The sequence below is a fragment of the Pongo pygmaeus genome, chromosome 12 (assembly GCF_028885625.2).
Source record: "Pongo pygmaeus isolate AG05252 chromosome 12, NHGRI_mPonPyg2-v2.0_pri, whole genome shotgun sequence".
NCBI lineage: Eukaryota > Metazoa > Chordata > Mammalia > Primates > Hominidae > Pongo > Pongo pygmaeus.
In genome coordinates, this window is record NC_072385.2 from 72,546,227 (window position 1) to 72,559,614 (window position 13,388).

Sequence of the window (13,388 nt, forward strand, 5' to 3'; positions counted from 1 at the left end):
TTTGTCAGGTTTGTCAAAGATCAGATGGTTGTAGATGTGGTGTTATTTCTGAGGCCTCTGTTCTGTTCCATTGGTCTATATATCTGTGTTGGTACAAGTACCATGCTGTTTTGGTTACTGTAGCCTTGTAGTATAGTTTGAAGTCAGGTAGTGTGATGCCTCCAGTTTTGTCTTTTTGCTTAGGATTGTCTTGGTTATGTGGGCTTTTTTTTGGTTCCATATGAACTTTAAAGTAGTTTTTTCCAATTCTGTGAAGAAAGTCAGTGGTAGCTTGATGGGGATAGCATTGAATCTATAAATTACCTTGGGCAGTATTGCCATTTTCACGATATTGATTCTTCCTATCCATGAGCATGGAATGTTCTTCCATTTGTTTGTGTCCTTTTTTATTTCATTGAGCAGTGGTTTGTAGTTCTCCTTGAAGAGGTCCTTCACATCCCTTGTAAGTTTGATTCCTAGGTATTTTATTCTCTTTGTAGTAATTGTGAATGGGAGTTCACTCATGATTTGGCTATTACTGGTGTATAGGAATGCTTGTGATTTTTGCACATTGATTTTGTATCCTGACACTTTGCTGAGGTTGCTTATCAGCTTAAGGAGATTTGGGGCTGACATGATGGGGTTTTCTAAATATACAACCATGTCATCTGCAAACAGAGACAATTTGAGTTCCTCTTTTCCTAATTGAATACCCTTTATTTCTTTCTCTTGCCTGACTGCCCTAGCCAGAACTTCTAACACCATGTTGAATAGGAGTGGTGACAGAGGGCATCCCTGTCTTATGCCGGTTTTCAAAGGGAATGCTTCCAGTTTTTGCCCATTCAGTACGATATTGGCTGTGGGGTTGTCATAAATACCTCTTATTATTTTGAGATATGTTCCATCAATACCTAGTTTATTGAGAGTTTTTTAGCATGAAGGACTGTTGAATTTTGTTGAAGGCCTTTTCTGCATCTATTGAGATAATCATTTGGTTTTTGTATTTGGTTCTGTTTATGTGACGGATTACATTTATTGATTTGCGTATGTTGAACCAGCCTTGCATCTCAGGTATGAAGTCAACTTGATCATGGTGGATAAGCTTTTTCATGTGCTGCTGGATTCGGCTGGCCAACATTTTATTGAGGATTTTTGCATTGATGTTCATCAGGGATACTGGCCTACAATTCTTTTGTTTGTGTTTTTCTCTGCCAGACTTTGGTATCAGGATGATGCTGGCCTCATAAAATGAGTTAGGGAGGATTCCCTCTTTTTCTATTGATTGGAATAGTTTCAGAAGGAATGGTACCAGCTCCTCTTTCTACCTCTGGCAGAATTTGGCTGTGAATTTGTCTGGTCCTGGACTTTTTTTGGTTGATAGGTTATTAATTATTGCTTCAATTTCAGAACCTGTTATTGGTCTATTCAGAGATTCAACTTCTTCCTGGTTTAGTCTTGGGAGGGTGTATGTGTCCAGGAATTTATCCATTTCTTCTAGATTTTCTAGTTTACTTATGCAGAGGTGTTTATAGTATTCTCTGATGGTAGTTTGTACTTCTGTGGGATGCGTGGTGATACCCCTTTTATCATTTTTTATTGCATCTATTTGATTCTTCTCTTTTTTCTTCTTTATTAGTCTTGCTAGCAGTCTATCTATTTTGTTGATCTTCAAAAAATCAGCTCCTGGATTCATTGATTTTTTGAAGGGTTTTTTGTGTCTCTATCTCCTTCAGTTTTGCTCTGATCTTAGTTATTTCTTGCCTTCTGCTAGCTTTTGAATTTGTTTGCTCTCGCTTCTCTAGTTCTTTTAATTGTGATGTTAGGGTGCTGATTTTAGATCTTTCCTGCTTCTTGTGGGCATTTAGTGCTACAAATTTTCCTTTACACACTGCTTTAAATGTGTCCCAGAGATTCTGGTACATTGTGTCTTTGTTTTCCTTGGTTTGAAAGAACATATTTCTGCCTTCATTATTTACCCAGTAGTCATTCAGTAACAGGTTGTTCAGTCTCTATGTAGTTGTGTGGTTTTGAGTGAGTTTATTAATCCTGAGTTCTAGTTTGATTGCACTGTGGTCTGAGAGACAGTTTGTTGTGATTTCTGTTCTTTTACATTTGCTGAGGAGTGTTTTACTTCCAATTATGTGGTCAATTTTAGAATATGTGCGATGTGGTGCTGAGAAGAATGTATACTCTGTTGATTTGGGGTGTAGAGTTCTGTAGATGTCTATTAGGTCCGCTTGGTCCAGAGGTGAGTTCAAGTCCTGGATATCCTTGTTAACCTTCTGTCTCATTGATCTAATATTGACAGTGGGGTGTTAAAGTCTCCCATTATGATTGTGTGGGAGTCTAAGTCTCTTTGTAAGTCTCTAAGGACTTACTTTATGAATCTGGGTGCTCCTGTATTGGATGCATATATACTTAGGATAGTTAGCTCTTCTTATCGAATTGATCCCTTTACCATTATGTAATGGTCTTGTCTCTTTTGATCTTTGTTTAAAGTCTGTTTTATCAGAGACTAGGATTGCAACTCCTGCTTTTTTTTGCTTTCCATTAGCTTGGTAGATCTTCCTCCATCCCTTTATTTTGAGCCTATGTGTGTCTCTGAACAAGAGATGGGTCTCCTGAATACAGCATACCCATGGGTCTTGACCCTTTATCCAATTTACCAGTCTGAGTCTTTTAATTGGGGCATTTAGCCCATTTACATTTAAGGTTAACACTGTTATGTGTGAATCTGATCCTGTCATTATGATGTTAACTGGTTATTTTGACCGTTAATTGATGCAGTTTCTTCATAGTGTTGATGGTCTTTACAATTTGGCATGTTTTTGCAGTGGCTGGTACCAGTTGTTCCTTTCCATGTTTAGTGCTTCCTTCAGGAGCTTTTGTAAGGCAGGCCTGGTGGTGACAAAATCTCTCAGCATTTGCTTGTCTGTAAGGAATTTATTTCTCCTTCACTTATGAAGCTTAGTTTGGCTGGATATGAGATTCTGGGTTGAAAATTCTTTTAAGACTGTTGAATTGGCCCCCACTGTCTTCTGGCTTGTAGGGTTTCTGCTGAGAGCTGCTGTTAGTCTGATGGGCTTCCCTTTGTGGGTAATCCGGCCTGTCTCTCTGGCTGCCCTTAACATTTTTTCCTTCATTTCAACCTTGGTGAGTCTGATGATTACATGTCTTGGGGTTGTTCTTCTTGAGGAGTATCTTTGTGGTATTCTCTGTATTTCCTGAATTTGAATGTTGGCCTGCCTTGCTAGTTAGGGAAGTTCTCCTGGATAATATCTTGAAGAGTGTTTTCTAACTTGGTTTCATTATCCCCATCACTTTCCGGTACATCAATCAAACGTAGATTTGGTGTTTTCACATAGTCCCGTATTTCTTGGAGGCTTTGTTCATTTCTTTTCACTCTTTTTTCTCTAATCTTGTATTCTCATTTTATTTCATTAATTTGATCTTCAATCACTGATATCCTTTCTTCCACTTGATTGAATCGGCTTTTTTTTTTTTTTTAAGATGGAGTTTCGCTCTTGTTGCCCAGCCTGGAGTGCAATGGCGTGATCTTGGCTCACTGCAACCTCCGCCTCCTGGGTTCAAGCGATTCTCCTGCCTCAGCCTCCCTAGTAGCTGGGATTACAGGCATGTGCCAACACGTCTGGCTACTTTTGCATTTTTAGTAGAGGTGGGGTTTCTCCATGTTGGTCAGGCTGGTCTTGAACTCCCGACCTCAGGTGATCCACCCCCCTCGGCCTCATAAAGTGCTGGGATTACAGGCGTGAGCCACCATGCCCGGCCATTGAATCGGCTATTGAAGCTTGTGTGTGCATCACAAAGTTCTTGTGCTGTGGCTTTTAGCTCCATCAGGTCATTTAAGGTCTTCTCTACACTGTTTCTTTTAGTTAGTCGTTCATCTAACCTTTTTTCAAGGTTTTTAGCTTCCATGCGATGGGTTAGAACATGCTCCTTTAGCTCGGTGACGTTTGTTATTACCAACCTTTGGAAGCCTACTTCTGTTAACTTGTCAAACTCATTCTCCATCCAGTTTTGTCCCCTTGCTGGCAAGCAGCTACGATCCTTTGGAGATCAGGTGCTCTGGTTTTTGGAATTTTCAGCTTTTCTGCTCTGGTTTCTTCCCATCTTTGTAGTTTTATCTACCTTTGGTCTTTGATGTTGGCGACCTACAAATGGGGTTTTGGTGTGGATGTCCTTTTTGTTGATGTTGATGCTATTCCTTTCTGTTGTCAGTTTTCCTTCTAACAGTCAGGCCCCTCAGCTGCAGGTCTGTTGGAGTTTGCTGGAGGTCCACTCCAGACCCTGTTTGCCTGGGTATCACCAGCAGAGGCTGTATTGCTGCCTGATCCTTCCTCTGGAAGCTTTGTCCCAGAAGGGCACCTGCCTGTTTGAGGTGTCTGTTGGCCCCTACTGGGAGGTGTCTCCCAGTCAGGCTACACAGGGGTCAGGGACCTGCTTGAGGAAGCAGTCTGCGTTCTCGGAGCTCGAACACTGTGCTCAGAGAACCACTGCTCTCTTCAGAGCTGTCAGACAGGGATGTTTAAGTCTGAAGAAGCTGTCTGCTGCCTTTTGTTCAACTATGCCCTGCCCACAGAGGTGGAATCTAGAGAGGCAATAGTCCTTGCTGAGCTGCAGTGGGCTCCGCCCAGTTTGAGCTTCCCGGCTGCTTTGTTTACACTGTGAGCTACTCAAGCCTCAGCAATGGCAGATGCTGCCGCTACCCCATCAAGCTGCCGCATTGCTGGTTGATCTCAGACTGCCGCGCTAGCAGTGAGCAAGGCTCCGTGGGTGTGGGACCCGCCGAGCCAGGCACAGGAGGGAATCTCCTGGTCTGCCAGTTGCAAAGACCATGGGAAAAGCGTGGTATTTGGGCAGGAGTGTACCATTCCTCCAGGTACAGTCACTCATGGCTTCCCTTGGCTAGGAAAGGGAAGTCCCCTGACCCCTTGCGCTTCCTGGGTGAAGCGATGCCCTGCCCTGCTTCAGCTTGCCCTCTGTGGGCTGTAACCACTGTCCAACCAGGCCCAATGAGATGAACTAGGTACCTCAGTTGGAGATGCAGATATCACCTGCCTTCTGCATCGATCTCACTGGAAGCTGCAGACCGGAGCTGTTCCTATTTGGCTATCTTGGAAGCGACTGCCCGCAAAAAGGTATTCTTTTTAAAACCTAAGTCGGCTGGGCGTGGTGGCTCATGCCTGTAATCCTAGCACTTTGGGAGGCTGAGGAGGGCAGACTGCCTGAGCCTAGGAGTTTGGACCAGCCTGGGCAACATGGTGAAACCCCGTCTCTACTAAAATACAAAAAATTAGCCGGGTGTGGTGGCCTACACCTGTAGTCCCAGCTACTCAGGAAGCTGAGGCAGGAGAATTGCTTTAACCCAGGAGGTGGAGGTTGCAGTGAGCTGAGATCGCGCCACTGCACTCCAGCCTGGGGGACAGAGCAAGACTGTCTCCTGAAAAAAAAAAAAAATCTAAGTCAGGTCATATTACTCCTTTGCTCACAAATCTCCAATGGCTTCCCATTTTGGAATAAAGGCTAATGTTCTTACACATGTCTACAACTTCTACCATCTACTCCCTTCATCTCCTGCCACTAACACTTTGCTCCAATCACACTGGCCTCCTTCCTGTTCCCATGATATACCACTTACACACCTCTGCATTTTTGCAGTTCCCTATGCCTGAAAACACTCTTCCTTCAAAGAGCTGTAGGATTTATTCCCTTAACTCCTTCAGGGAGGCGTTCCCTGACTATATGTAGCACTGCAACCCCTGTTCCTCCTCTTGACACTCCCAATATTCTTTCCGGTTTTGTTTTTTCCCCTATAGCACCTACCAGTACCTTCTGGCTTACTATATATTTTACTTATTTATTTACTGTTTCTCCCTATTAGATTGCCACAAAGGCAGAGATTTTTAAAATATATTTTATTCATTGCTATATCCCTAGCTCTGAGAATTCTTTGGTATGTAGTTGGCACCCAACAAATATTTACTGAGTTAATGAATAAAACATTATCCTTCTAATAACCCAAATTTAAAGGTCTAGGGCATTTTGATTTCTACTTTGCCTTTATATACCTCATTTAGTCAGTAACTACATCCACTGAATCTATTATATGAATCCTGCTTCTCACACACTCTATTTTGGGTCTTCATTATCTCTCAAACAGTCTAATGCAAAAGTACCATAACTGATGCCCCCAAATTAATAAATATCTATTAAGTACCTTCTATGTGTCAAGCAGGTTAGACAGCAGGAATACAAAGGTGAACACAACCCAAATCCTTTATGAACTTTACCATCTAATTACAACGTGCTTTGACTTCTACTGATTTATCTTAAACCCTTCAGACTGACTTTTTTGTTTACATGTATGTCACAGTCTGCTTAAAAACAAAAACAAACATAAACTACCAAAAAACCATCCATTCTTTATGTAAAGATTAAGTCTCATAATGCCAATTAAGAGCTTCTACTATTAGCTTTCAACCTAATTTCTCAGCATTATTTCTTACTATCCAATGCAATACTATAGGACAACCACCAAACAAATCTCATATTTTCTGCCCATATACTTTTGTTCAAGCTGGTCTACCAGCTTGACAGTTTTTGTTTCTTTATCTAACTTTTGAAAGGTTGCCTAGCTTTCAAAAATCTAACTTAGATGCCATTTCTTCCTGGATACCACAGTAAAAAATGTTAGCTTCTCTTTTCTAAAGTGAGCTAATACTCTCTACTAGTTGAGAGAATATAGCTTAACATTCAACCAGTCCTGGTTTTGTTTATAGCTCTGCCTTATTAAAGATGTGACCCTGGGTAAGTGAGTTCTCTGGATCTCAGTTTTATCACTTGCAAAATGAGGATAATTCCTATCTCTTTGGGTTGTTGAAATAATTAAATGAGATAAAACACACAAAATACCTAGCACAGTGTCTTGCATATTAAAAAAGGGCTCAAGAAACCTTGTCTCTCCCCAACTGTCATATTTCTTATCACACTTTCTGCCTCATTACAATTACCTGTATATGTGTCTTAAACCACCTCCCTTTCAATAAATTTTAGAAAGATAGGAATTATGCCCTATGTATCTTTGTATCCTCCATAGCACCAATTTCAGTACCTTATAAACAGTAAGGTAATGTGCACTGTTAAACTGAACTAACAATAAACTAATCAGCAAACCTATTTTTGCTATATATTCCTCTGCCAGTTTTGAAGCTCTTAACTGAAAATATAACTGGAAATGGTAAATACAAATCAATATAAAGAAAACTAACAAATCTATTCTTGAAATTTGAGATTGTTATATGGTATCTGAACCTGTTCCCTTACAGTTCTCTTACCTGTTACTTCATCACTGTGAGTAGACAATAGTTTCCAAATGAGGTAAGGACCACCAAGGATAACAGCAAAGAACAAGAATATTGGCCAAGATTTTGCTGAGGTAGCTGTTTGGTCCTCAGCACCAAGGTATGCCACAGTTCCTTCACTCTCTGCCCAGAGGTCTTCATTCTCAGAGCCTCTTCTTAAACCTAACATTTGCTGTAACCGTCTGTAAAGATACCGTATAGTCCTAACTAATGCAAAAGCTGAAAACACTTTTGTAAAGTGTATTTTCAATCGGGAAAAGTGATTTGCTACATCCAATACAGCCCTGAAACTGTTATAGACAGCTGAAAAGGTAGCATCCATCATCATACTGACAGAGGCAAATGCATGCACAATACTTTCAATGGACTGAAATGCACCCCTGCTGCTTTCTTCAGCTTGCTGAACAAATCTACTGGGTGGAAGATCATCTACACGGAGGCGGTTGTAGCCCAGCCCATTATATCCATAACTATAAGGACTATAGCCTCCATAAAATGAATTTCCATAGGCACCATATCCAGAAGAAAATGAACTGTAAGCAGGTCTAAAAGTGTTCACACTGGTACTTCCTGTCTGCTGTGATGGCCTTGGAAGAATAGGTGGGGGCACTCTGGTAAGTGCTGGTTGTCCAGGTCTTGTCATTAAAGTAGGACCCAAATCAGCAGATCTAAAACCAAAAAAGATTCAAGACAGTTATTTAAGCATACAATAAATTCAATTCAAAGTAAGTATTAAACACCTCCTATATACCTGGTGCTATGACAAATTCTACTGAAGACTGATTAATTGATTTAGAGACAGGGTCTCACTCTGTTGCCCAAGCTGGAGTGTAGAAGCACAATCAAAAGCTCACTGTAGCCTCAACCTCCCAGCCTCAAGTGATCCTCCCACCTCAGCCTCCTGAGCAGCTGGGACTACAGGTGCATGCCACCACACCTGGCTAATTTTTTATATTTTTCGCCATGTTGCCCAGGCTGGTCTCAAACTCCTGGGCTCAAACGATCCCACTGCCTTGGTTTCCTAAAGTGCTGGGATTACAGGTGTGAGCCACTGTGCCCAGGCATCACTTTAAAGTTTAAAATTTAATAGTTTTTAGTATACTCACAGAGGTGTGTAACTATCACCATGTCTAATTCAGATGATTTTCATCACCTCAAAAAAGAAACCCCATATTCATTAGCAGCTATTCCCCATTTCCTGCCCACTCCTCCACCCATCTTTGGCAACCATGAATCTACTTTCTGTCCCTAGGTTTGTCTATTCTGGACATTTCATATATAGTTAATTCTTGTTATTTAATTTAAGATAGTTAATATTCTGTAAAGTTGCTGTGAACTCTGAACCAGCAGATACCAAATCACTGCTTCTTTTATCAACCAATCAATACATATACTTATTTTATATGTGTTTCTGTTTAAAGTCACTTTACTCCAGATATATTGTTAACTCATTAACAACTCATGGCCAACAGCACAATAGCTCATGCCTGAATGAAGCTTATCTAACACCTGTATTTTCTCTGTAAGGCACACTACAGCCTTACTGTGCTTAGGAACACTAGAGATCACTTCAGCACTATGCTTGGGGGCCATTTTAGACAGCAAAATCACCATTAAAAAATGTGAAAAAACCTGGCACTAAACAGACTTTGATAAGGAAAACTGTTTACAGAATGAGAGCTGAAATAAGAAACCAGAATGTTGCTTTTTTGTCTCTCAGTTGTCCCTCAGTTGTCAGCTGAGGGACAACTCAGATTTGTACCTGATCTACATTTGTCCTCAAATGACTGTGTAAGTGCCAGGAATATTGATTTTGAGATTACAAATAAATTTTAGTGAGCAGACCAATTTGAAAATACAGAATCCACAAATAATGAGGATCTATGGTAAACGGACTCATACAATATGTAGTATTTTGTGACTGGCTTCTTTCACTTAGCATAATGTTTCCAGGGCTTATCCATTTTATAGCATGTATCAGCACAGGCAGCCCTTGGTATCTGTGGGGGAGTGGTTTCAAAATCTCCTTCAGATACCAAAATCCATGAATGCTCAAGTCCCTAATATAAAATAGTGTAGTATTTTCATATAACCTATGCACATCCTCCTGTATACTTAAAATCATCTCTAGATTATAGTATCTAATACACTGTAAATGTTATGTAATTAGTTATACTGTAGTGTTTAGGAAATAATGACAAGGAAAAAAGTCTGTACATGTTCAGTACAGATGCAATTTTTTTTTCTGAATACTTTTTTTTTTTTTTAAGAGACAGGGTCTCACTCTATTGTCCAGGCTAGAGTGCTGTGGCATGATCATAGCTCACTGCAGCCTCCAACTCCTGGCCTCAAGAGATCCTCCCACCTCGGCCTCCCAAAATGTCAGGATTACAGGTGTTAGCCAACACGTCTGGCCTATTTTCTGAATATTTTTGATCCACAGTTGGTTGATCAGATGTGGAAGGCCAACTGTATTTCATTCATTTTTATTGCCAAATTATATTTATTCACACATCAGTTGACGTATATTGGAGCTGTTTTTACTTCTTGGCTATTACAAATAATGCTGCAATGACCATTTATGTACAAGTTTTTGTACGGACATGTTTGCTGGGTTATATGGAAACTCTACATTTAGCCTTTTGAGGAACTGCCAGATTGTGTTCCAAAGCAACTGTACCATTTTACATTCTCGCCAATGTATGAGGGTTTCCAATTTCTCCACATCCTTGGCCACAACTGCTCTTATATTTTTCATTATAGCTATCCTAGTGGGCGTGAGGTGGTATTTCACTGTGGTTTTAATTTGCATTTTCTTGACAGCTAACGATGTTGAGCATATTTTCATGTGCTTATTGGTCGTTTTACAATCTTATTTGGAAAAATATCTATTCAGATACTTTGCCCCACTTTTAAGTTTGCCTTCTTTTTTTTGGAGACAGGGTCTCCCTCTGTCATTGAGGTTGGAGTGCAGTGGCACAAACACGGCTCAAGTGATCCTTCTGCCTCAGCTTCCTATGTAGGTGAGACCACCACTCTTGGCTAATTTTTTGGTAGAGATGAGGGTCCCACTTTGTTGCCCAGGCTGGTCTCAAATACCTGGGTTCAAGCAATCCTTCCACTTCTGCCTCTCAAAGTGCTGGGATTACAGGCATGAGCCACTGCACTTGGCTTAGCCTTTTTATCACTACTTTTTAAATTATTGTGCTACATGAGTCAAAAATATCTTAAAAAATTTTTTTTTGAACAAAAATTCAATTAAGGCTCACACACTGCATTTGATTGTTTTGTTTCCTTTCTTTTCTAAACTAGAACAATCAATTTTTTTCAAATATCCCTGACCTTCTAAAGAGTCAACCCAGTTTTTTTCTAGAAATGTCCTACCCCTAGCCCAGGCATGGTGGCTCATGCCTGTAATCCCAGCACTTTGGGAGGTTGAGGCAGGTGGATCCCATGAGGTTAGGAGTTCAAGACCAGCCTGGCCAACATGGTGAAACCCCGTCTCTACTAAAAATACAAAAGTTAGCCGGACGTGGTGGTGGGCGCCTGTAGTCCCAGCTACTCGGGAGGCTGAGGGAGGAGAATCGCTTGAACCCTGGAGGCGGAGGTTGCAGTGAGCTAAGATTATGTCACTGCCCTCCAGTCTGGGTGACAGAGTGAGACTCTGTCTCAAAAGAAAAAAAAGAAGAAAGAAATGTCCTACTCCCAGATTTGTGTTTCCCCAAAGTGTTAACTTGTACTCTTATTTAACCTCCTATTAAGATTGCATTTAACAGTTTGATTGCAATCAGGTTCAATATTTTTTGGCAAGAATAATTCATAAGTGACATTGTTTACTTCACACAGTATTACTTTAGGAGGCGTATTTGTGAAGCTAAGTTTGATTAGTTGGTTAAGGAGGTGACTATTAGATCTTTCCATTAAAATGTATCTTTCCCTTTGTAATTAGTATATAATCTATGAGATGGCAGTTTGGTACTACAAATATTCTATTCCTCAGCAACTGTTCATTTGATAGTTTAGAATCCATTCATCATCCTTGCCTGAAACAAATATTAGATGTGGAACTGCAAAATGGTAATTTTCTAATCCAGGCTAAAGTTTTAATTTAGACTTGTATCATAATATTATAACCAAGCTACTAGAACTCTATTTTTTTTTCTTTTACTGGATCTGATATTTAAAGATGGAACAAAATTTAAAAGGAGCCAGTGGACGGCCAGATAGTGCAGTGCATTCAGGGTTTGATGAAACAGTTCTGCTCCAAAGTACAAGCAATAATAGAGAAAACAGAGAGACAAACAAACAGACATTATCTAGATTTAACACAAGACAGACTTATGGAAGAGAAACTAAACAGAAATGTAAAATGGTGAGGAGGGCTGAAGCTACGGGCCTACTCAATTCTGGTTCTGTAATCAGGCAGTGACAGCCAAGATGTAGGCTTCCATGAAGTAACAAAAACGAAAAGTGCTCCATTAAAATGGAAACAGTTCAATGCTTGAGGCCGGGAGTGAGGATGTGACACCTTGGCTCCTACAAAGAGATTATAAAATTTGCTGAAGACAGTTTAATATCTTGAGAAAGTTACAGAACTAAGAAAGGGAGAGGACTGTGGTAAGGCCTCCAGCTCAGGAAATGAAACAACTGACCGACTTGATCTGTGATATCCTTAATCTAACTCACTCACTGTTTTTGTGTTTTTTGTTTGTTTGTTTGTTTGGAGACAGGGTCTCGCTCTGTCACCCAAGCTGGAGTTCAGTGGTGCAATCATGGCTCACTGCAACCTCAAACTCCTAGGCTCAAGCGATCCCTCCCACCTCAGCTTCCCAAGTAGCTGGGACTACAGGCGTGCACCACCATGCCTGCCTTTTTTTTTTTTGGTATTTTTTGTAGAAATGGGTTCTCGCTACATCTTGAGAGGCTGGTTTCCAACTCCTGGGCTCAAGCAATCCTCCTGCCTTGGCCTCCCAAAGAGCTATTACAGGTGTGAGACACCATGCCCAGTCTGACACACTGTTTTTATACCTGATTCTTACCTAAGTGGTAGGTAGAGGCAACAGGTAGAGGCAACAGGAAACCTATTAGACAGAGAGAGGGGAACATGGAAGAGGGAAAGGAGAGAAAACAGAACTCCAAAATTACTACTCAAAATGACTATCTCAAAAATGCCACACACGAAGAAATAAAAACACTAAGAAACAAAGCCAACAAAAATCAGCAAGTATAAAACCCAATTAAAAAAAACTAATTTTATATAACAGCTCAGGAATGATTTTAGATATGCTAAAAATTATCAGAGAAATGAAATAATATCTGTGAAATAAAAATTGAAATTAAATAAAAACATTTAAATATTTTAAAAATTCCATCAGAAATCTTAGAAAAGGTGGCCACAGGCCAGGCGTGGTGGCTCACGTCTGTAATCCCAGCACTTTGGGAGTCTGAGGTGGGTGGATCACGAGGTCAGGAGTTCAAGGCCAGCCTGGCCAAGATGGTGAAATCCTGTCTCTACTAAAAATACAAAAATTAGCCACGCGTGGTGGTGGGTGCCTGTAATCCCAGCTCCTCAGGTGGCTGAGGCAGAGAATTGCTTGAACCTGGGAGATGGAGGTTGAGGTGAGCCGAGATAGCACCACTGCACTCCAGCCTGGGCGACAGAGTGAGACTCCGTCTCAAAAAAAAAAAAAAAGAAAAGAAAAGAAAGAAAAGGTGGCCACAGCCACAGGAAGCATTTTCAACTACCGGTCAAAAGAAAATTAGCTGCTGTACACTAAGGAGCAGAGTGGAAATACAGAACTTGGGAATTCTATTTTAAGTAATGGTTGTTGAGGTAATTAGATTAACCCTCCCACTGAACTAGAAGGGAAGGAAATAGAAAAGAATTCTGTTTAAAGCATTAGAGAACAAGGCACTGAAGAATTCTGGAGTCAAAAGGAGGAAAAAAATCCCCAGAGAGGCAGATCTTTTGAGGCATTTCTCTAGAAACTAGGGCCAATTCCAGAAGAGATGGTTGACAGGATGAGA

General features: G+C 40.6%; 2 protein-coding genes across 3 annotated transcripts in view; one reads left to right on the forward strand and one right to left on the reverse strand.

The window, feature by feature from the left end:
* PUS10 (pseudouridine synthase 10) overlaps window positions 1-13,388 on the forward strand; it is a 127,078-nt gene that overhangs the window by 27,047 nt on the left and 86,643 nt on the right. The window lies entirely within an intron of this gene.
* PEX13 (peroxisomal biogenesis factor 13) overlaps window positions 1-13,388 on the reverse strand; it is a 31,947-nt gene that overhangs the window by 9,662 nt on the left and 8,897 nt on the right. For both annotated transcript variants that reach the window (XM_054475076.2, XM_054475077.2), the window contains exon 2: window positions 7,335-8,029. In XM_054475076.2, the coding sequence (XP_054331051.1) occupies window positions 7,335-8,029 (695 nt within the window). The remainder of the gene's footprint in view (window positions 1-7,334; window positions 8,030-13,388) is intronic.